The sequence below is a fragment of the Copidosoma floridanum genome, unplaced genomic scaffold (assembly GCF_036245765.1).
Source record: "Copidosoma floridanum isolate Cflo_tuat_1 unplaced genomic scaffold, Cflo_Japanese_pri ptg000021l, whole genome shotgun sequence".
In the NCBI taxonomy this organism is placed as follows: Eukaryota; Metazoa; Arthropoda; class Insecta; order Hymenoptera; family Encyrtidae; genus Copidosoma; species Copidosoma floridanum.
The window spans coordinates 7,927,891-7,953,340 of record NW_028321898.1 but is presented as its reverse complement, the minus strand read 5'-3'; the positions used below and the strand labels follow the sequence as shown (position 1 = coordinate 7,953,340).

At 35.0% G+C, this 25,450-nt stretch overlaps 1 protein-coding gene across 2 annotated transcripts in view; it reads right to left on the bottom strand.

The window, feature by feature from the left end:
• The window catches only part of Su(Tpl) (Suppressor of Triplolethal), a 415,814-nt gene that overhangs the window by 61,172 nt on the left and 329,192 nt on the right, over nucleotides 1–25,450 (bottom strand). For both annotated transcript variants that reach the window (XM_089594169.1, XM_089594170.1), the window contains 3 exons: nucleotides 23,226–23,435; nucleotides 22,422–23,166; nucleotides 22,172–22,349 (listed from right to left, as the gene is read on the bottom strand). In XM_089594169.1, the coding sequence (XP_089450295.1) occupies nucleotides 22,172–22,349; nucleotides 22,422–23,166; nucleotides 23,226–23,435 (1,133 nt within the window). The remainder of the gene's footprint in view (nucleotides 1–22,171; nucleotides 22,350–22,421; nucleotides 23,167–23,225; nucleotides 23,436–25,450) is intronic.

Sequence of the window (25,450 nt, the reverse complement as noted above, 5' to 3'; positions counted from 1 at the left end):
AAATAAGTGCCCATAAAAACCAATAAAATTATATGAAACTCGAAATATATTTATATGATGATCTTACATAATTCATTTATAATTGATTTAATGATTTACTTTATTTATGTAATTATGTGATAATGTAACATAATTTGTTTGTCAAATTCGAAATAACCGCCTTTAAAAACCATTGATACGTTCTTCAATTGATACGTTTTTCAACTCTATTCTTCATGTTTATTTTTTATTTTATTTTTTATTTTTTTTTTATGTATTATTTAGAAAACAAGTACATAATTTTTAAAACAAATACGTAATTGAATGTATTATCAGTGAATACATTAAAAAATGGAATGTTATCGTTACGAACCACATCATAAGTACAAGAAACCGAGTTTCTATAGTCGGCAGCGCTCGTAGCAGAGTGGGTGAGGTACTGGACTCACATACAGGAGGTCGAGGGTTTAAATTTCTTTATTGGAAAATGTTTTTTTTTTTTTTTTTTTTTTTAAATTGTAAAAGAAAAAAATTCAAAAAAAATTAAAATTATTGTGGGAAAAAAAAATTGAAATTTGTTTAAAAATTCAGTGCTTCGGAGTGTTGGGGGAAACGGTGGGTAAAGGTGTGTAGAAAAAGAAAAGTATAGCACGGTTGGGTGAAATACATATATAGTGGGGAGAGGGGAGGTGTATGGAGAACATTAGGTGTGGGGGACGGGGTAAGGGAGGAAACTTGAGAGGAAGAGACTCACCTAAACCACTTACGTTTCAAAAAAAAAAAAAAAAATCTGTCGGTTTTAAAATTCCAGCCCCCTGAGTAACGCGACATAAAAAACTTTGTTCTAAAAACTTACACGCCAAAATTCCCTCAAGGATACAACCCTTTAAACTATTGTTATACACCCTTAAGCAGCCTCAAACGAGCGCACAAAACAGAGCAGAACAAAGTATAGCGTTAAGTACCGAAAAGACAAACATTTAATTTCATGTTAGCGTATAAGAGTGACGCTACTGTAACTGAAGGCAAGCAGAGCCCAGCAGATGATGTGCACGTTGAAATGTTGAAGACTCATTAGGTCAACCACTAGGAGATACTAGATACAAAATATCAAGTCTCACGGTGACTGGTGGTGTCAGGGAACAGCATCGAGAGCACCAATTTAGTCGGGACCGAAATATTAGGACCAAAAAGAAGAAGTATAATAGAGCAGGGAAGAGTAAAGAATAGATTAAAGATCGAGTAAGAGTCCTTGATAGCTCTCGGAAGCTTGTACCAAAACCTGAGTGCATTGAGGGTATATGATCGCTTACACGTACACATTCGGGGGAAAGCCCTATGAATATCCTAAACCATTCTTCTCGCCAAACATCGCGTCTTCCCCCCCCCCCTCAGCCCCGACCAGTAAGTCACGCAGGTATTGAGGCCTGCTAGTTGCTAGCAAGCAATAGACGACCTGTCCCAAAAAATACCTTTGGAGTGTTCTGTTAGTCAACCACCCCAGACATCTATAGTACGGCCGCACTTTCACGTCCCAACTCACTTTAAAAGTTAAGCGGACAACCGTGTTGCACAATTGGTACGGTATAGTGTCTGGATATTTTGACATACTTAGATAGAACAATTCTGCGTAATCGAAGTATGACAGAAGAAACAAACCAGCCAGCACCTTTTTCATACTTTAGAAGAGGGATATAGCCTTTTATTTAAACCTACGAGCGTGACAAGGGCATTACAAGTCAGATCCTCGCTGAACACAACTACGAAACCATCATAATTCCCCTATCCATTCCCTACCTAATGTCATCCAATATCCGCAAGAGCGTAGTCTGAGTGCTGTGCCAGCAACAAAACCCAGACTGAACTATTAAAAGGAGAAAAGCAGACTCTAAATACTGACATATTTAGTTTATCTGCCAACAGTCAAACAACTTTGCATAATAAGGCTGATTCACGATTAGTCAAATCTTCAAAAGAGACTTAGGATTTGACAACTTTGAGAGTCGCACTAACGATGATAACTTCCACATACTAGGGTAAATACCCAAGGCTAACGATGTATTAAATAAATAGGTCAAGAATAATACAACAACAGTCTCTACACCTTAAAGTAGTTGAGAGACATACCATGGCTACTAACACTCCGTCTTCTAGCCCTACAGTCGAGCATAGCTTGATGCACCTCGATGACCGTAACTAGGCGAAACGAGAAACCGTTATTGGAAAGCCAGCCCACTATGTCTGCCAGGTCTTCATCTGAGCAGGGAGCGTTCCTGCACACCAATGACGAGTAAGAATCAGCCAGGAAATTCAGGGAGAGACTGGAAAGCGGGAAAACGGGTCCAAGCGCAAAAATTCTAAAACGGCAAAGAGTTAGCTAGGAATTACAGCTTCCAACATTATTTAAGCAACATTATTGGAGCATTCTAGAGAAACAATTTTCTAGCCCTACGTATCTGTAATTTTAGTGCAACTTGAGTCCTCCCATATTCCACCATCAGATCGGTCCTACCAGAGCGTTGGCGTGCGGCCCTCTTCTACAGCTAGTGACGGTATTTGTAGGGCGTTCTAAGATCATTTACGAATTAAGATGCAGGCGCTCTCTGTAAGAAATTAACATGCCTATCACTGCAGGGGGCATGCCTATCCAAGGCACTAATTACTATATTTTTAAACATGGCAAAAGCCACATTGACATCGATTCTGTATAAATTATGGCTCCCACGTTGCATTTCCACATCGAGACCAGCCCAGAATCATTCTGCTGAGAAGCCTCTAAATTCCTGCAAACGTTAATGGAACTTATTGATATCCACCACTTCAAACTGATAATCCATATAAATGAAATTGTGACCATTAACAGAAGGTTAATAAAATTGAGAATTAAACGACACCGTGTCCAGTAAGTCAACAGCTATACGGTTAATCAAAGTGTGATCATTCTTACCATGGTGCATTACCTTACATTGGGCTAATGTCGTTGAGTAGACAAATAAGAGCCTTCGCAAGTGTTCCACGTAATAGTCGTCACTTAACATATTGGTATTCAGATCACTTATGATCATCACGTTAGGGTAACGTGAGAAACACCTGCTAAAAACATCAAAAAACCTAGACAAAACTTCTCCTTTGGGATACCTATGTACCGACGCCAACAAAAGCCTACATAAGATCCCAGAACTCAATTTAATCAAGAGAAGTTCATTTTTACTCACACAAGATATCTTTAGAGAATCGACAACCTCACACGTCCTTGGTTTCCAAAAAAAGTTTTTAGGCTGGGCACGACAACACGTCGTACAGCCTGATAGTTAAATTATCACTCGAGCCAGGGCAAAGCGCCAAAAACGCAACATCCTTACATGATTTTTTGCCTACGTTACAAAGTTTCTAGTAACAGTAGAGTTAAAGGTTGCCACGAGAGACTTGAAGACGGGGACTTCAATTTGAGGACTCAAAGGGCTTTCACCTGAGTCTTGACCTTTGTTTCTGTATAGTGTTACGGGCACACTTTTAGGACATCACTGCGCAATTTCTGCAAACCCAGCAATACAAGCAGAGCGTGTACAGTGGCAATCACCAGTTGATCAGAGGAAGTCGGCACACCCGTAAATTTTATTTCTCTCATTGGTGGATTAGAAGTGGTAACAGAATTCGTCATAAGCTTCCGTACTTTGGCGCACAGAGATGCATTCTCGGATGCGAGCTTAGCAATTCAATTATCCCGCTCCAATACCTAAGTGAATCGATTATTCAGGCACTTTATCTACAGAGTTAGAACGTGCTATATTCTCGGATCTAAGTCTACTGATCGACCTCATAAATTGCAGGAAGCACTGATTCTCGTCGAAATTTTCCCATCCAAATGGTATATCAGACACCGATGCAGCTACCCCCACATCAGCGGCGAAGTGCCTAGAATTCTTTTCCCATCATCTACACACCCTATGTCAGTCTTGTTCTATGCTGTGAAGGATCCCCGAGACACCATCTTTCGACATTTTTAGGCCAACAAGCCTACCAAATTCACGGTTTGCATCATGATGCTCCATGCGCTAACTACACTCCTGATCAGGCTTCACACCACGCTTCAACTCACACAGGCGAGCACGAATACAACAGTCACCCTTTGTTCTCGATTAAATAAAGATCGCAATGCAGCCCAGATGAAAGGACTAATGAGACATGGAGCAATTCTAAGAGGCCATTGCTATAGCTCTTAAGCATTTTTGTGTTGTCGCATCTAAGTAATCAAAGTTGATAGGGTAAATGGTAGGAATTGTAAGCACAATGCATTTAAAACAACGCAATACGAGTGTAAGATAAATGATGCATAAGACTGGTAAAACTGCACTAAAAATAATCTTAAGAAAAGTACACACCACGTAGAAGTTAAACTAAAAATTTACTGTGGGTAAAGCTGCATCCAAATAGTAAAGCTTAACTTAGATAGATTTTGACTCTGTACACTTGATTATAATAACATTTATAGATTCGTTCATAAAAAATCCAATAGAAAACAAAAAAAACGAAAAAACAATGGGCCGCTGGACCTATAACAGAAGCCAAGCTTCAATAAAGACTTTTTTTTAAAACTATTTTTTTAAATATATAATTTTTTGGCAATGAAACATTATTTTAATTTAAAAATTAATTTTTCAATTGCTCCTTTTACATTTATAAAAATTTATCGCGAGTACTTTTGCTGCCTTGTTTTATATACTTTCAGTTTTATACTTTTAGATTTTTGCGCCGTTTAGGAACGACACGTTCACACATATTTCCGATCGGAAATTTTAACTAGGCTACCCACCAAAAAATGGATGATAGAATTCCATATGATATTACTTCAGAAAAGCTATACGGCATTCCACGCATAGAGATATAAGAATAAAGTGCACTAAACTCCCAAAACCCTGTACTAAGCTGTGTCCTACGGTGTGAGAGAGAACGCTATAAAATTTTTTTGTGTGTTTTTATCCAACTCCTGTGATTGGAAAGAGTCACACAGAGAATTTTCGCACTGGTATCCCTCAGGCTACCATTGAGCTCGTTTCTGACTCCTTAGTCTATGAAATAAATAAATAAATTCAATTCTCTCACACTAATGAAAATATCGACAGACAGAGTAATGTAGATTTAGCGCTCTTTTCTCTTATATCTCTATGATTCCACGTGGTATTATATTACATATGGCTTTACGCAAAGAGTTCTGGATTAGTAATGTCATGTGTAATACCGTTTGGAAAAATACATGGAATTACATACTACAAGAAAAAAAATTTGTCATCTAGAAATAACTGCAGAATACTTTAGTCTACCATTCTTTCAAGTTTCAAGTAGTTTTTTTATTAAAGTAAGTTAATAAGCGAAGAGCCTACAATAAAAGTACACGTATTAAAACGTATCAGTAATCTACATGTTTTATTAAAACGTAGAGAGAGAAAGAAAAAGCGAGGATGAGCATGAGAGAGGGAAAACTTTAAGTAAGTATTACGGTACAAGAAGACAAAAAAAATTAGAAATTTAAGTACTACAATCCAGGATAATTAAGTGCGAGAGGTTGGCGTGACATATTTTTGAGTGTGTGTGTCTATATCTGTATCTGTGAACGCGCACGTGTGATTAGATGGATAAATACTAGAAGTAGACATAATAAATATGATATTGTTTAGTATCCCGGATACGAACCTCCTTTTAGACAAGATCCAATGGAGGAGAGATATGGGACTATCGAGCAGTGACGTAAGAGAGTGTTTGATAACAGTATCTTTGCACAGATAGTAAGTGATTTAGCGAAAGAAAAAATACACGTCATAGCTCCTAAAAAAGTGATCCCTGGCGGGAGGAAGAAAGTCTGCCATATTTGCAGTGCGGTGTAACCTGTAAGTTGCGAAAGGAATATCCTGCGTAGTAAGGTGATACCTAGGTTGCGTGATGAAGAGACCCAAGCTGTCTTTGACTTCTGCTGACTCCAAGACATAAGGCTAGATTTCTAACCAACACTGGCAGGTACGTGTAGTAAAGGTAGATTTGCTGTACTGTTGCTATGATTTTTTTGGCCCCAGCGGGAGCTTGTTGGGCTGGGTCAGCGAGGAGGCTGGGAAATCATAGAGCTGCTTCCATGTTTGCCTGGTATAGGGAATGCTTCCTGGGGCTGGCAGGATCGCTGGTGGAGCGTTTTCGGTCTTCCCTAGCTGCAGGGCTTCTCGAGCGTGGTGAGAGCATTCTGTAGCGTGATGTCGGCCATAAATTCTCTAGAGAGTGGATTGGTTCTTGGTTTGGACATAAAGCTTGAGGGAGTAGAGATGAACTAGCGTATTAGGGCCTGTTATATCCTGAAATCACGTATTCACTCCAGCTCCGGTTCAGGTCCGTGTCAATCTCAGGATAAGACTTGTTTCTTGCAAGAATACACTGGACTGGGCAAGCCTAATCAGAAGGTCCAACTAATAGAAAGCACAGACGTTGCGTTCAATACTCTTGTCAAGATGATGTTGCAGCTGAGGGTGCTTGTTGCGAAGCCCACACAACTGCTTCAAGTACTTTTCAGCGCTTTTAGGTGAAGCTTGAAATAAAAAAATGTCTCATCTTGGCACTCTAAATCAGCAAAGACGAAAACAAAGGAATAAAGGAAACGATGGAGGAAAAAAACTCCGACTCGAAAGCAAACTTTTGAAAAAGCCCGGAAAAGCCACATCCAGAGGGTGGTGCAAGTGACTTTTAAGCCAAAGAAGAAAAATGGAGAAAAAACCAGAAAAAGGGAAAAAGAGGAAACGCTGAGCAAAAGTAAACTCCCTGAGAGAAAAGTACAGCCTTTAAATGTTGCCGAGGAGGTATGTCGAAGGGCTAGTCCTCGTCAAAAGGAACTATGTAAGGCTGGGCTGGCTAAATTGCCGAATGTGACCCAAATCCAGAGCTGAGCGTTGCCTTAAATACCTGAGCTTGGGACAATGCACAAAGATCCAGAAAAGAGGGAAACGAGGAAAGGCTGAGAAAATTAAATCCCCTGAGAAAAAGCACAGCCTTTAAATGTTGCCGAGGACATATGTCAAAGGGCTTATCCTCGTCAAAAGGGACTATGTAAGGCTCTGCTGGGTTAACTGCAGAATGTGGCCTCAATCCAGAGCTGAGCATTGCTTTAAGTGCCTGGGCTTTGGACAGTTGCGAAGCAGTGCGGTGAATCCCAGACCAGTGTGTTAAGGAGGTGAAGTGGAAAATGCCACGTGACATGAGATTGCTCCTAAAGCTGGAAAACAACCACTTCACTGGAACTGCCGAATGTCAAACATGACTAAATGCACGGCTGTCCTGGTCAACAGTGACAACTTCTCGTATTCAACAACAAAGGCGCAGATGGGTTCGTGTGGCTAAGGGTAAAGTGTGGACGTGTAACCTACGTTAGTTTCTAATTATTTTCCAACGTAGCGATTGGCATTTTTAAAAAGTGGCTTCAATTCCAAGGCCATTGCTTGCTCGTGAATAAAAGCATGAGACGTGTTAGAGAATAGTATAACACGTAGTGTGATGGGGCCAGCATTCATGCTACTAGTGGATTCAAGAAATTGCCAACCTGTGTGGGGAGGCGCAGCGCCTTTATCGTCTTGCACAGCGACACAGACTATGTGAGGACGTGAAGGTGGCTGTGGCTGCATGTAGGAAAACAAAAAAGTCTTAGTGAAGCCGATCAAGGTGATCAAGAGTCAATGCTGGCACGAACTCATCACTAAAGTAGATAGAGACACATATAGCCTAGGATATTGGATCTCTCTAAAAAGATTCCATGGCTTAGATTCAGTGGTAAAGATAAAGCCTTCTTCATTGAAGAGGGTGATCTCTTGTCCACTCCTAAAGCATTTCGAGAGGAGTCAGAAGAACATTATCCTGGCATAGCTAGTTTAATGCCTAGGGTAGTAACAGCATCCTTTAGATACGCTTACTACCCAGCATTGAATAAAATTGTTAAAAACACGTTCTTCGAGTGTAATAGATGACATCGTGAGCACCAGTAGTTAGTAGACAAGCTTGTTGCAGCACTCGCATCCTAAAGCATCATCTCAGAGATTTTCCGCACCGAAGAGAAATAAAGGGCTGAGGACAGCTGCACCGGATCAGTGGTCCGCAATAAGAAGAAAGAAGGGACAGTCACCGTGTGAGACGCTGCCATCATCCAGTAAGCCATCTGAGGTAATAAGGTAAAAAGGGGGAGTAAAATCAAACGCTAACTCATGCTGCACTTAGTACATTTACTTATCAGCTAAGAAAAGCATCAATAATAAAGTAGCGCTGGTAAAGAATACAGCCTACGAATGAGATCTGAGAACGGGTGCCAGATCTTAAAGACCCCAAATCTCTTTCAGGACTTGAAAGAATTGGTAACTCCAGCAACTAGTGGTTAGCTTGTTGGCTAACACTGTAAAATACAATGATATCTCTGGTAGCTTCGCTCTGAAGTAATGCTGACGTGGTTTCATGGTTAAAAAGAGCCATGTGGCATTAGGAAAGATTTTAAAGTGTATTGGTTGTGTTATAATAAAAATCTACGGAGTCGTACACTATCACTTCCACTGCAGTGGGCATAAACACATTTTTCCTTTCTCCTTAAAAAAAACTCCTATTACTGCCAGGATTTTTTTGCTAGTTTTTTTTATACTGGGTGCTGTTCAGACGGCAAATGAAGAAACACTCTTAAAATTTGAGGGGCACCATGGAATTCAAATACCCGAACAGGCAAACAAAAACTGGCTCCAGTAGTTGTGTGCAAAAGTAACCGACGGTCGTAACATTCTTCTTTTATTAGATACAAGCATCGCACTTACACCAAACTAAGACAGGTATACTTACAGGCTGTTCATGGTGTCGGGCAGCGTTGCCTCTTTCTGGCTAGAATAAGGGCCTAGGCAGTGGATGAAGCCGGACAATGGGGCCCAGATAATACGAGGTAACCATACCTGATATAGCTGTATGTCTCGTAAACAAAAAAGACGTGGTGGGCTAACTTATCTAGGCTTACCATTACTGGTGAGGCTACGTGGTGGTACTTTTTAATGGATTGTTTACGCCAGCCCGTTCTGTCGAGTCCTTTGCTCCAGTTATGAGATGATAAACTTCAAGATCGGGCTCTTACAGTGATGAACCAGGAAAAATTATTCGCACACAATTTTTTGTGCTTTCTTCTTCAAAATATAGTTATGTACCTGAAAGTTTATCGTGCCACTCAAGAATGTGGTCAGGTATTATTTAAACAATTGTTTTGTAAGCAATTTCATCAAAGTTGTTTTTTCGACCTGAAAAAAATATTGGCACATTTAGAACAAAAAACCAAGTGGAATGTTTACACCTAAACCCCACAGTTTTCGAGTGAAAAATTCCCAAAGTCTCGAAAAATGCATTTTTTCCGATGTTTAGGGCTCCATGAAAATGCTAAATAAGAATATTCTCATATGTTACAACACACTATCATAAGCTATAAACCTTCCTCTACAATCTCGAAAAAAAATGTCGAAAAGTTGAGTTGCAAGATTGTTTTTTGCAATAAACGTTCAGGGCGTTTTACAGGGCGCTCACATGTTAGTATATACCTGTATATGTTCACTACACGCTGAGCCACAAAACGTATATATAGCTATACACTCACATATGAGCGCGCTATGAAACGCCCTGAACGTTTATTGAAATAAACAATCTTGCCACTCAACTTTTTGGCATTTTTTTTTTTGGAGATTGTACAGGAAGGTTGGTAGTTTATGACGTGTGTTGTAACATATGAAAATATTTTCATTTAGCATTTTCGTGGAGCCCTAAAAATTGAAAAAAATTCATTTTTTGAAACTCTGGGAATTTTTTACTCGATAACTGTGGGGTTTAGGTGCATACATTCCACTTGGTTTTTTGTTCTAAATGTGCCAAAGAATCTAACAAAATTTTTTTTAGGTCGAAAAAACAACTTTGGCGAAAATGTTTAGAAAAAAATTGTTTAAGCAATACCTGACCAAATTCTTGGTGGCAAGATGAACTTTCAGGTACATAACTATATTTTGAACAAGAAAGAACAAAAAAATTGGGTGCGAATAATTGATCCCGGTTCATTAATGTTTAAGCCCGGTCTATTATTGCTCAGCTTCCAGAGGCACTTGCAGTACATTTATACAAACATTCACTATACACAAACACTATTTTAACACTTTTTACACAATGCCAGGGTAGTCCATGCTGGTCAAGCTCAAGAAGAATAGCAACTTCTGGTGGTCAAAGTAAGTAGTATAAATCTTTAGTAATGAAGAGGGCTACTGTGCTGGTATAAACTCTTTTGGGATTCTTATTCTCAATAAAAAGTAATTCTGACCTTTATCGATCGGTATGCCATAAATAAGATACGACAGTAAAGAATGTCAGTGCAAAATAAGTACCCCAGGCGGTTGTTAGGTTTGAGAAAGCCCACCAACAGTTCCGATCCACTGAAAGCTTGGGTAACTGTCGCATGGATCGAGCCTCTCAATCAGCAACTTTAGTAAGGAGAACAGCACAAACGTCTTCAGTAAGCAGACGCAAGGGAAGGTGACTTTATGATCCAAAAAGGAGTTGAATTTAAGAAAAGGCGAATTAAATAGATGGAACAATTTGAGTTACCTGAAAAGGTTATAGAAAAGATGTTTGAGGCCATTAACCAAACGTATACTGACACGGCTACGATTGTTAAATATGTTCCTTGAGCTGTCCATGAACATCTGATAGCATCGGAGCGCTGGAGAGGTTTTCGATGGCAAAGACAAGCATATAAAATATTCTTAGGAAACTTTCAATTCATTGCAGTACAGAGAGGAAAAAAAATGAATTCTGCCATCACATCCAGATAAGACTTCAAACTGTACTCTCAACAATGTAAAACGAGTTAAGAGGACCAGAAGTCCTTTGAATAGCCCAAAAAAGAGCCTTAAATCAGAAGTTTTGGAAAAAAGAGAACAGGCAATGCCAAGCTGAGAAAGGTTTCTTTCAGTTATAGAAAGGAATAGAAGAAAAATTCCAACACGATAACCAAAGTCTTTGTCAAGAAGGCGAAGAGCAAACCTTTGCCAAAGTACTGAAATCATTAAAGACTTTTTTTAATCTGAGAAGCCAGGAGTTGTTGTAAAAAGTGTTGTCGCCACCAAAAAAAAAAAAAATATCTGCTTTTAAAAGCAAAAGGAAGTACGAATGCTGCAGAATTCTCCCAACTTATTATAAAATTGTAAACTGGCAAGGGAAAATTAGTTACTACAGCACGAAAAACGATGCTCGAGTCTGTAATCTAGACAGTAACGTTGAAGAAAGAAGAATTAGGGAATCCTTTGAAAAGGTCATAGAAAATCTTGATCAAGACTTTAAGATCTATCTTATTAAAACGAATACTCGAATACTCGAAGACGAAAAATGTTGTATGTAATACTTGACAAAACGGCTGCAAAGCATGTGGAGCACATAGGCAAGATCGAATTCAAGCAAAGTCGAAAATAGGTTTGTCTCCTGCAGTGTGGGAAAGAGACTGGCCATAACTAGATGTTTACGATTCCTGTAGTACGAACATGTTTTGCATGATTGAATAGAAGTAGACAGATCAAAGCTACGCTTTTAATGTGGCAGCTGCAACTACCAAACGAAAAATTATTTTATCCCAGCACAGTGTTTTCTTTGCAAGACTAGTGACATTAATTACAAAGCTGGTTGTGGAAGCTGCCTTACATTTAGAAGATCACTAAAAAAGGATAAGAAAAAGGCAAAACCAACATAAAAAGGCAAGACTTCTAAGAGGAGTGTAATCTGGCTTTTTTAGTTTTATAAATTTTACATTTATTAATACTGAACAACGCTTTGTAATAATTTATACTCTGAACTCTTATTTCCGTTTTACATAATAAAAAATACAGTGATAAAAAAAGCACATAGGCGTGTCTTACAGCCTTTTAAATTGTTTTCGAACTAATAAGCTAAAAAAGAGAGGAAATTCAATCTAAATTTATTAAAAAATATTTTGATTGTATCAGAACGATAAAATACACTGACACCACCATGCAATTAACGTGTTTACGTAGTCTAAGCCTTTATCCTAAGGCTTAGCCACATAGCCCTATTGCTTTTAAACTAATTTTTTCTGTTTTGTAAGTGAATTGTAATAATGTATTAACCTTCCTAAAAATTATGTTGAGAATTATTAAAAAAAGATTTTTTAAGGTTTTTTTTTTTTTAATGGACTCATACTCAATAGCTGACTCTCGTAAGATTTCAAAAGAGAAAAAAATTAATATTTAATTATTTAAGATTTTTTGTACAATTTTTAAATAATAATTGATCCATGTGACCTTGAGAGCAAAATAAAAAATAATACCAGTCGTAATCTCTATGTTGAGTAAAAAAAAATTGTTTGTCAAGACATTATTAAATTTAATAAAAATATTTTCTAAAGACCTTTATTCTAACTTAATTTATAAAAATTATGAAAAGTTATTAGTATTACATAAAATGATTAGCCCTTCTGAAATATTTCTAATAAGTATGTGTAAAAAAAGTACGATAAGTAACACAATTCTTTTTTAAATAAGTATTTTGAGATGTGATACTACGATTTTTCAAGAAAATAGTCAATTTTTTTTAGTTATGTCTGAATCTCCAGAGATTTTTTTCTTCAAGAAAAAGCCAATACCTAGTCAGCTCTTTAGGTAAAGTCACTATCAATTTTAAAAGGATCAGTACAATAAGTTAGACGGTTTATTGGAGAATTTTTTTTCATTAAACTTAATAATAGCTGGGAAGTGCTTGAGACAATCACTGTGCCCTGTAAATAGTACCCAGTTGGATAGATGATCGAATCGTCTGGAGAGATCTTCATACAGGGGCCGCACGAAAGATTCGTATAGGGACATAGGATATGTAAAGTCCTGCAATGGGTTTACGTGGAATCTAAATACAAATGCTAATACTTATATCATATCGGTGTTTGAATTTAATTAAATTATCTATGTGATCCAATTTATCAAGTTCTTTAAATGAGTTGTTTATCACTGTTTATAACACTTTAATTAGCTCCAAGTTGCTGTAAAATCTTTGTCTACCAAGGAAATTTTTTTAAGTTAGGATGCACATGGTACTGAGTGGGTGTTTGGTCTTACAAATACCAAGGAATTTTAAGAATTGAAATTTTAATGGGCAAATTATTTCCATTGTAATGACTGTTATATCCAAAGTTCTTAATGAAGAGAAAAATTTATAGAGTTCGCTTACAAACAAATAAATTTAATTTTTGTTCATCAGAAACTATCCATCAGCCAGAAAACCTTAATGGCTCTTACGTACACAAAGCTTTTCCTTTAAGTCACTGACTTGGCGCTCTGGTGATAGGTTTCACTGAGTAATATGTACGTAATGATATTAGTGTATCATACACCAAACCGACGTTGACCTGGTATACAAATGTTTGATTTAAAACAACGTTTGATGGTGGTACTGACATATTTTTGTATTCATTAAAAATGAAAACAATATTTCTTCAGTTCCTTGTACCTAATGGGGGCCAGGGCGTTGTCCAAACAGTCGAAAAGTTGATTTTTTTTTCAATAAATACAAAAACATGACAGTACCACATCGGACGTTGTCTTTAATAGTTCACCAACTGTCTTTGGACGTCTTATTGAATTCTATGAATTTCTGTTTTTTGTAATACAAATGTAGCATTTTTATCCGTCTCTTACATACCGTCCTTAAGAAGATGTTTTTGTCATAAGTTAAACTGTTTATTATTTTTTTGGATTCGATTTATTAATTTTTTTGTCAAACGATAGCCTGTTTAGTTTCGCTTCGTATCCGATTCATAATATAAAGTTAAAACTGGTTTTTATCAATCGGAATCTTTAATTCTAATACATTCAAATTTTGAAAAAAAAATTAAATTAACAGCTAAGATTTGTTTTATCCAAACATTGGAGGAATTTAGTACAGTTAAAAATATTAAAATTTTACAAAAATATAAATTATAAATTTGTTAAGTATGCATTCACAATGTTTCAAAAAATTTCAATTCAATAACTTAAATTACTTTGATAAACATTGGTTAGCCATTGCTTGTGTGCACGTAGTCACAAGATCTTACAAGGTTAACAGCAACGATGGTTCTAACCCTACAACAGGGTGCTCGTGGCAATAACGGTGGTTAGACTACTGCTTTTAGCGTCAAAACATTTACTTGAAATGCACGCTTTTGATTCACAGTTTAATCACCGAATCAAGTCCTACATTCACTCTAAAGATGCAATCGGACTCGCTCTCCAAACTTTATATTTACATTAAAGCACTTAATAAGAGAAAAAAGGCAAATATTTGTACATGCAAGGAGTTTCTATACTCTTGCATCTAAATAGAACACGTCAGACTTTAGATCGAAACGATCGATCAGAGCTTAACTTAATTACTCTCGATTGACACAAGCACAATCGTGGCGCAATAGTTATACAGAGATAAATGGTTCAACATGCTGATCTTTTAGGTTTTATATTTCAGTACATGTTGACGTCTAAATTATGTACAATATTTGTTGTGCATCATACGCAGTGTGACATTCTATGTCATATACTTTATATTAATTACTTTAAAACACAGAGTTTCGTTTTAAATTATAAAAAACAAAAGCTCAGTGATCTCGAACCATCGAGCAGTATACCTGCTTCTGCAATCGCGTAACATATAACTTACCTCTTTTGAAACAAGCTACCGTCGCAAAACTAGAAACAACGCGTGCAACCTCAAACAATCTTATAAAACGCTCATCTTACAACTTTAATTCGCAGTGGTATATCTAAGATTGTGAATACTCAATACTTTCAATATTTTTTACTGCGTAGGTCAACAAGAAACATCATATACAATTTTGACAGAAACGTGTACTTAATGTAAACTCCGAGAGATCAGCAGTTTTAACCATCAATGACTGTGAAATTATTGCACCACGACTGTCCTCGTATCAGTCGAGGATAATAAGGTTAAGCTCTGATTGGTCGTCCAGATCACCAACCTGACGCGTCCTCCTTAAAAGCAAGAGTATAAAAACTACTCGCACCTTACAATCTTCGCCTTTTCTCTTTCATCAAGTGCTCCAAAGTAACTATAAAGGTTGGAGAGTGAGTTCTGTTGCATCTTTCAAGTGGATGTAAGACTTAGTTTGGTGATTAAGCTACGTGTTAAAAGCGTGCATTTCAAGCAAATGTAAGACTTCGTTCGGGAACTAAGCTGTGTGAGAATAGCTCGAGAAAACCAGGCCACTGTAAGATCACCTAAGAAGTGAATCAAGGAGGAACAAGAAAGAAAGGACCGTCGACTTGGGTCCCGACGTTAAAAGCAGAAGCCTAATCATTGTCATCGCCAAGAGTGCTCTCGTGTAGGATTAAGAACATCATTGCGGTCAACCTTGTAAGCTTGTGAGTGCGTGCGCGCAAGCAGCAGCTAATCAACGATCATAGAAGTAAGTTAAGTTAAGGAAACTATAAGTTGTATAGCATTGTACATGCGAATCTGAAACTTTATTATTTACATTTTTTGTAAAATTACCTATTCCTGGCTTTTCTAAGCATATTAAATCATCAGATAAGAGATAACTTGGTTGTTGATTAGATTAATTTTTTTATTTCAAAAAAATTACGTGAAACGTTTCAAGATCTAATAATTCTCAGTGATAGACACATTATTCTTACCTTAATGAATAAATTGAATATCGAGGAAGAATAAAATAGACACTGTATGATAAAGATCTTTACAAGGACGTGAGATAAAAAGACGAATAAGATACGCTACTACCGTATGACATAAGACATAAACTATGACAGTAGGTCAACGCCAGCACAGCGTACACCACTCTATACATATCGTTCGATGAAACCTAACACCATAACGCCGAGTCAACGATTCCAAATAAAAGTATACTAAAAGTAAAAGCAAATAAGGCCTTTGGGCTAACGGCTGGTTCCTGACAAACAAAAATAAAATTTATTTGTTCGTAGAACGAATCTACGACTTCTATCCTTCACTTATGGAAGTTCGGACGTAACAGCAGTAATGAATATCGTAAAGTGAGTGTTTTATAAAATTGTTTCGACATTGTGCGTGTGGTTTAAATTTTGCGATAGTAGCTCTTTCCAAAGTAAGTAAGTTATAAGTCGTGCGATTACAGAAGCAGGTATACTATTCGATGTTTAAAAATAGCAGAGCTATTGCTTTATATGATTTTGTAACATAGCTAGGTATTTCGAAGTGATAAATATTAACTATACGTCATAGGGTGTAACACGCTCTTCTCTTAGCTGATTGCAACCCCTCAGAAATCATAAGAGTAAAAACAGTTATATCCATGTGAAATAATTTTTTTTGAAGTTGTCAACAGTAACTGTAATTAAATCAACTGAATGAAAAAATACGACAAGAAAAAAATTAAGTTCTCTTATAAATTGAAACGGGTAGAATCTCTAACTGAACTGAGTGTTTCTCTCGATTCCTCGTGGCCCTTAAAATACCATATTAGTAAGTTTATCTCTGAATGCTTAAAGCTCCTAAGCTGTATACAACAAACTACGCGTGATTTTGCACTACTAGAGTCCATCATATACTTATTTAAGTCCTGAATACTTGCACATATAACTTATGCTTTGGTTGTTTAGTCCCCTTACACTCATCAAAGTTTTTCTCAACTTGACAGTATACTACATCGTACTCTTAGACTTGCCTTCCATGAAATAGACTTTCATATAGCATACACTAATCACAATTATTCTCTTTATCTATCTAATAACTCACTATTTACCTGTGAAAATTTACATAAATACCATGACACATTTTTTATCCACAGGCTTACCCATAATTTCATTAGATTCCCTGACCTGCTTGCACTATTCTCTGTCAGAAAAACTCAACATGACCTAAGAAATGCTTAACATATCACAGACCAGATCTAAACTACTAACTTCCTTTTCCACTCCCTCATAATCCGACTCAGACTTTTATCTAACACCGCTTTCCAAAATTTGTCTTAGACTGATGGTATAATGTTTTCAAAAGTAATCTTTATAAAATCCTACTATCAAATTATTAACTCGTTTCGTCCTACTCCATCACTTTTTAGTCTTCTAAATTATTTCTTCACTAGTACTGAGATCATGATATTTTATTTTATTTTACTTATTATCTTCTTTATGAATATTCTTGTTAACTAGCCAGCTCACTCAATCAAGGTTGCACTATTTAATATTTAATATTTATTATTACTGACAGTCACTTGATTTCAATACTATTCACAACTTTCAATTACTAATCATGTACACACATTGAACATTAACTTAAGTTAATGTGTTACATACAATTCCTTATAACATACAACTTAGTAATTTTTATAGCTATAATTATGTTACTACACTACTGTAAATTCGTTATGCGCTGCGCTCGGCAGCACACTTTGTTATTTGATAGTAATTGGGCCTACGGCCTGTAAATTCTATCAATAAATAAGGAAACAAATAAATAAATAAATTAGTACAATAATATAATGGTGTCTTATTCCTCGAGGTTTTGCTGTTGTGAATCTTCTATACGATTTTTTTATAGATGATCATGTGCTGTAGTGTTAGATGATAACAAAATTGGAAGTGGCGACTTAATAGTCATGACTTTGCTTAGTTTAGTAGAAATGCGATGTTTGCGTTTTACAGTACCATGATCGATGTAGCAAGGAGACTTGAAGTTGTTGGTCAACTTTTTTATTTTTCTTTTTGAAAGGCATTGTGAGATATGAAAGTTGCGCCTTAACTGTCATTGGACTAGATGGCATAGTCCACTCCATCTATCACATTCTAGTGATTTTACGGCTTCTTTTGCCCTATGGTATCATTGCAGTATTGTAACACTGTAGCTACATTGACCGATGTCGAGTTGGCTCCCTAGATATAGCAAACATAATGGGCATGGTCGAGTTGGTTTCCGGGCGATAAGAGCATAGGTCGAGTTGGTTTGCGGACAATAAAAACATACGGTCAAGTTGGTTCCCAGGTGTTTATAAAACCTGTGCTCATATAAAAAAGAATATATTTTGTAGCATCAAATGTTTATACAGTACATTGGTACTCTTGAAAGTTTCAATTTCCAACGAATTACTACAGCCTCAAATGTCTAAACTAACTTTAATTTAAAGCTTCGATTTCAAAGAAATCACTACAACCTTTTAATTTTGAATACGAACTATATTCAGTTTATGTTTACATATATCAGCTGGCTCTTTACCAGTAATACTTTCACTGTGATACAGAAGGTATGTACGCATACTGCAATACAGTTGAAAATTATTAATTGTCATTTTAGTGTTGTAGTGCAATACTGGAATTTCTGACAAGTGAAAAAGGAAAACCTCTAATCCGTTTAAATAAGTATACTTTTAATGATAAAAAAAAATTGAATAACAATATTCAACGTTGGGCGTGTACATTCAGATCGTGCAAGTTACATAAAAGTTGATTCGTGTAACAAAATCATTGAAACATCCATTGATCTCACACATGATTCCGTTGATGTAGCTATTCAAAACTGAAGGAAAATTAGCAACAACGTAAAACGGAAGACAGTAGAAGATATCTCTTTGCGTCCAGCAAAACTTCTACGCGAAGAATTATAGCAATATGACGTACGTGGACACCTTCATTGTTCAAGACGTAGATCGTATTCGAAGAAATTCTGGTACTGCTCGACGTAGTGCTTTCCCTAAGGTACCAAAAACAAATTTGCACAGAAAATTTTGTGCAACAAGCAATGCTACAATTTTAAAGTGGTTCTATTACTCATCGTCAGTATATTAAAGCTGTTTCAACAAAATTTTTACCTACGCAGACTTTGTAATTTGTCCAAGAGCAATAATTTACTAAACATTTAATTAGTGGGAATAAAATTTATAATTTTTTCAAACACGCCAGTATTTTAAATTTCTATACTGACAGTCTGAAGCTTAATTGAAGTGTGACGGGAAAAATAATGAATATTATTGATAGATATAGAGCAGTCTTCTCGCCCAGTAACTAACTCGACCGTATGCTCTTATCGCCCGGGAACCAACTCGACCATAGGCTTTATCACCCGCGAAACAACTCGACACTTTTTCTAGATTTTGGAACCAACTCGACATCTCCGGCTACATTAGCTGCCTTGTTAATAAGTGTATGGTCCATTATAGAAAAAAATTGAAAAAGGGAAACAAAAAATTCCAAATAAAGCAACATAATACACAAATAAAAAAAAAGAACAATAAAAATTTTGATTCGATTAAAGCACAATTTTAGTATCACATAAGATGAGTTACAATGAATGCAAATTTGTTGCGTCTATACTGTAATGTAAGAAGCGGGATTTGTAGAATCGTTCTACAAACAAGTAAATTTAATTTTTGTTCGTCAAGAACCAGCCATCAGTCTTAATTTTAAGTGTTCGAGATTATAAAGGTCACGTTATAGTTAATTTTGTACCAAAATTTAACATTTTCCAGCAGCTCAAAAATTATCTAGTGTGTACTAGCATGAATGTTCGATTTTTTTTTGTATACGTACCACCTTTATTAATAGTATGAGCGCAACATTTGAGCTGACTTTTTAATATCACTTTCCTGAAGTTTTTTTGGACTGTTTGAATTTGTAAGTTTCGTTTTTTCCACTTTTTCAATATTCTACGGCTTTTTATTTGTAATCATGATTAATCAACATCTTTAGTATCGTACATATACTGATTTTTTGGTGCAAAGTTGGGATCAGAAAAATAACGTAGAACTTCACAATCAGCTATTTAACTATTGCCAAGAAAAGACTTTCTACATGTTCAACATCTCTTTATCAATCGTACCAACTTTACTATAGTTATTTTTTGCATCGATTACTATTTGTTTCAATTTTTCTGATAACTGAATTTCTTTATTATTTGTACGGCTATTTTGTATTTGTGAGGTTTGAAAATAAGCAAATAATACATTCAATGTCTTGAAAAGATCAATCCTCATTTATAAATCTAACAACGATGTCCAAATAAAAAACTTTTAGTAACGATAAATAATTAATGGAATTTTTATGTGCAACAGTTTAAAAAAACTATTTTGTTAAATATTTCATAAGTAATTGCAATATACTTTGAAAATTTCAAATTTAAATTTTAAAATATACACGGATTAAATTCTCATTCCAATCAGAAAAACTGATGATACTTTATTAACAATTGTTCATATTTTATGATCTGCTAAATAAGAAAAAAAATTACATTTTTAAAAAAATTTTTATAACAAGTTCACCACTTATTATTTATTGATTTTAACATCAAAAAACAAAAATTACTAAGACCATAAGGACACTCCTACATATAAAGAACAAGATTTAATTTTTTGTTTAGGATCACTACAAGTTAACTTCTATTTTTCACTTACTTATTTAACTATAAAAGTGATCATGTTTTATTTGATATTGAAAAATCTTGTTAAAAATTTGAAAGTTATAGAAGAATACCCCGTGAAATAGTTTGGAAATATCAATAAAAGATACGTAATTACTTATAACAAGCGGCTAAATTTATGCAAAAATTGTATATAAGCCACGTCTGATAAAAAGAAGTATGTTACTTTTATTACTACACTATGTCAAAAGTCGGTACTTTTCAGTGCAGAATTGGTGAAAAAATGTATACATTCCACGAGAAAAAGAGTTAAAGCCTGAAAACACAATGATTATTATCACTCTTGACTTTGCCTCAGGCATCGATCGTACATATTCTGAACAGGCTGTATAACTTTATTTTTTTGCGATGTATAGCGTTAATTTTGTCTTATAGACAAAAATGTTAGGTACAAAAAAGTTGAATTTTTTTAAAGGTGTATGAGTTTTCTATTAACTTTAAGATCTAAAATGCAAAACGAGTAAGTTAAGTTAGGAGGGGACGATAATTTTGCAATTTTTTGCATTGTTTGCGATTTAGAGAGCCAATTTAATGTCATAACTGAATATGTTAAATACAAAATACGTCTATTTTGACGAGATCTAAAACTTTTTTGTTTCATTTTTTATAAAAAATGATTAAGAGAAATATAATTTACTAAATTCAGGTTAGGGTTTACCCTTATTTTCAGGCTTCGAAGTTTAAAAATAATTTTGAAAACTGTACGACACATTTTTCTGATTTTATCTACTATTACAATATTTCTTGTTGTGTAAAACAAAAATAAAATATATTCTAAAAAAAAAAATTAGATACTACAAGCTGCCCAATATTGCAATTGACTAATTTAGCAATTCACAAAATATATCTATAATTTATCTAATATTTCCCATCAAAACTGTCCGTTGAATAATTTTTTCAGACGACTACGTTTCCCAAAAAAGTGTCAATTTATGTTGCGGTTCATGTGCTATAAACTATTATTGCCATTAGAATGAAAAAATAAACTTGTGACTCTTAATTTCAAGTGCAGGATTCCAAGGCAAGCATATCAAAAAGTTATTTTTAAGTTTTTTCAAGTTGTAGACTAAACTACCCGTCTAAATTCCTGCTATGGTACAAAAAACGTGTAAAACTTGAGTTGAACTCAGAAAAGGATTTGCCTTCAATTATGTCACATATGAGGGCATTTTGAAATATCAAAAAATTTTAATATGGTACAAGTGTAGTAATTTTCAAATAGAATGTCTGAAAACAAAGCATAAAGTGTTTTAAAATGAGTATAATTAATTCATAAAAATTATTAATTGCCATACCTCTTAGCTTGATATTTTCCTTTCTGAAAAAATTATGTGTAATCTATTGAAAGAAAGTTTATTACAGGTTTATTTTATAAAAACAGTGAGTATTCATTAGTAAAAATTAAGGAAGTAATAAATACAATACACAGTATTATGAAAATATGAACATTACTATAAAAGATTATTTTGTAGAATTTTTTATAATTTACATTACAAAACTTTTTAACCAAAGTTTTTTGAAATCGACTAAGTAGTTACTCTTTAGAGATTGTTGTTATGTCCACATAGTTAATATGTAGTTACGTCTCTTCAGTCAATTTTTTAGGTCTTTATTTATGATGATTACACTAGCCGCTGAAGAAGTGTAGTAGACTCAATTGTTTACTTAGATCCTAAATCTGATAGAAGAAATAAAAGATAAATTAACTAACCTCATAGCCTTCCATGTTTCCATCGTACGACTTTTTTTCAAGTCTATCTTTTAACTGGCTGAATTGCTTACTTATTTGAACAACTTGGACATGTAATTTTCTATATTCCTTATAATAAGCATTGAACTCTGCTTTATATTGTGTTCTCTGTTCTAAATTATGAATTGTAGTGTAGTGGCTGCAAAATAATATGCGTAGGTAAAATATTTCTAGAAAGATGAATATGACAGAAAAATCAATGGGAATTTACTTCGAATAATCAGAATATTTTAAATCATGAGGGAACTCCGGAAAAGTATGTGATGTAGAAATAGTAAGAAATGAGTCCGTTTCATTCCCGCTGTGAAACTGGTTCGAAATGCGTATTTCAGATACATTAAGGATATCACCCTCAACGTTGTTTTCACCTTTTTCATAATTTTGTTGGTTGCTTATTAAGGCATTGGTAGGGACACATTCTTTTGATATGGAAGTGTACAATCCATTATAATTAGTAACTGTTTTCTCACGATAATTATTTAGATCATCTTCTGAGAATTGACAAAGATTTTCATTACTATGGTCAATACCATCAAAAGCTTGGTAACTATTTTGAATACTCAATACATTATTATTTACAATATTACGCTTGTTAGACATTGTCACAGTTGTTGAATCAAGATCATCAGTGTCGCTACTTATAAAATCATTTAACTTTTCAATAATACATAATGACTTTTCCTCATGATATCTGAATTGGTCATCTTTTCGGTGTTGTTTTTCGTCAAGAGCAGTGTTGATATTGGCCGTAATATTTAGCTTTGTGCTATCATCACATGCTGAGTAACTAACATCTGGATCATTTTTACGATAGTGAGAAATTCTTTGTCTTTTTGTCGGTAAACCATCATTGCCCTGATAATAACCAGGTCTCTTAGTACCAAAAACATTAAACGGTAAAGCAGTAACAGTTGGTGGTGAACCTGGATGAATAGAATTAGGCGACTGACCACTACCTAAAATAAAGTACATAAGTAGGACTTCATGAGCTATTAAAATTGATGTTGAATATTACCACTAGAGCCGCCATCACTTGAGCCCGGGGGTGTAAGATTTTCTGGTCTTCTTCTTTTCAAAATAGCTTTTTCTTGTTCTGTATAAAAAGGCCAGTCTTCCTGTACATCGCTCCACATACATCTGTTTAAATGATACGTATTGTCTCGCATAAAGGCAATTTGTTTAAGTAAATTAGCCATGATGTTTTTTTCTTTCTCTCGTACACCTTCTATAAAAAAAAAAAGATATTTCAAGTTACAAACATTTTGTGCATCTGTGTTACAGCGATATGGTAAAATTCATTATTAAAGCAGTTGATTTTTTATTTAAAAATAGAATTCATTAGTGGAGCAAACTTTTAAAGCTTTTTTTAATTCTTAACGCAGAAATGTATTGGATTTGGTTGGATATGAAATGTCTTTATACAGACTGTAACTACCATCTTTAGTTTATCTATTCATCTCTTGTACAAGTTAGGATTTAGCTTTCACAATGATTGAAGAAACAAAATTTAACGGTACCTCTTTTACTTTCTAGTAAGTTACTATAAAATTAACTATTTTCATTGTCTCTAAAATCATCCTACTTGTCCGTTTTTTACCAAGAAAATAAATAATGTTTAAAAGCAACACTCTTCGTTGACAGACTGACACGAAAGGTGAAACGTGAGTTTACCACTTAAGTCCAAAAACTAAACGTTGTAGGATGGTTGAAAAAAAAAACTAGAAAAAAGAGATCTAAAAATAAAATAAAAAATGAACATATTACCAGAAAGGTTATTGCCACAGTGTTTAAAGACAAGTAAGGTGTTTTATTGATCAACTTTTTTGATTGATCCCAAATCGGACTTACAGAACATTATCAAGTACCAGATGTATGTGCAAAAATCAAAATAAATTAAGTTTCTTGTAATTTTGTGTTAAACATATTATAAGTAAGACAACTGGCGTTTTTTTGTCTTGTAGATATTAAAAATTTGAAGATTTTGAGACCTGTCAAGTGAAATTTGGTAAATGATCTATGAGCAAATTAACAAATTAGTGTCAAAAAGTACGTAATTTAAATATATTTTAAACTAAAAAAATAAGGGTACTACACACTTAAAAATTTTCAAAAATGTGTCTTTCACTGACCTAAATATCCCATTTAACTTTTACAAAAAAAAGTTCATTTGTTCACGAAAAATCGCAATTGTTTTTAAAAAAGCATCAAATGCTTAATGGTTTAATAAAGGTGGAGTCGACAAAAGCGATCGATCAAGAGCTCATTTATTTTGGTGAGACCTATATTTTACGATGATGCAACGGGCATAGTCATTTTTTTTACTGAAGAATCGTCAAAACGACGTCCAAAAATGTTTTTTTTTTCGAAGGTACGTTGTTTTTGCAATGTCTCATAAATAAGTGGCTGTAACCTCAAACAGTTTTGACAGGTAAGTATCTTGTTATTTTACAAAAATCAAAGTTGATATATTGTATGAAAAAGCCAAGATATTTTTTTTTTTTCAGCAAATTAACCATTTGTTCATTACCTCTTTAAATCATAGGTATACTATCTTTAATACACACAGATTTTGTTAAACCATTAATTGCGATATTACACCTTTTTTTAACATAGATACACTCTCATCCAAAAGCTGCAACTGCGAACATCACAGAAACTGCGGTACTTGTATGCGACAGCTACTACTGTTAAAAGGAATCTCTCGCAAAAAATGAGTCCTAAACACACAAAAATCTCTATGAACGTTCTTGTTTATTATAACTATTTATAGCGCTATTCGACGCTACGCTACGCTCAATTTCTGACATACACACACACTGACAGATGAACACCGCCGCGAAAATACCTATCCTTGATGATTGCCTATTCCTGGAAAATTCTCCTGAAAAATCATGTATCGATCTCATGCACTCATCGGCTATGCACCGCGAGTGAACTCAAAGTTATGTTGAATCGTGCTTCAAGCGATGAGGTGACTTTACATTTGTGTCCAGTTGACGTGGTGCAGATAAGATTAGCGATTACTTATTGCTCGTGTGCATCTAAGGGGCGCAGCATCTGTGGCATATCGTTGCAGTATCTCAGGGAAGCGTTACCTCTAGTGGCTCTTGCATGACATATGTTATTAATAAATTTTTCAGAACTTGTATTTAGCCGAGTCTATGGAAACGGGCTACTATTGTGCTGCTATCTCAGATTTCCGCTTCCTTGGAACCCAAAGACATGCGACCAGTGGCGAAT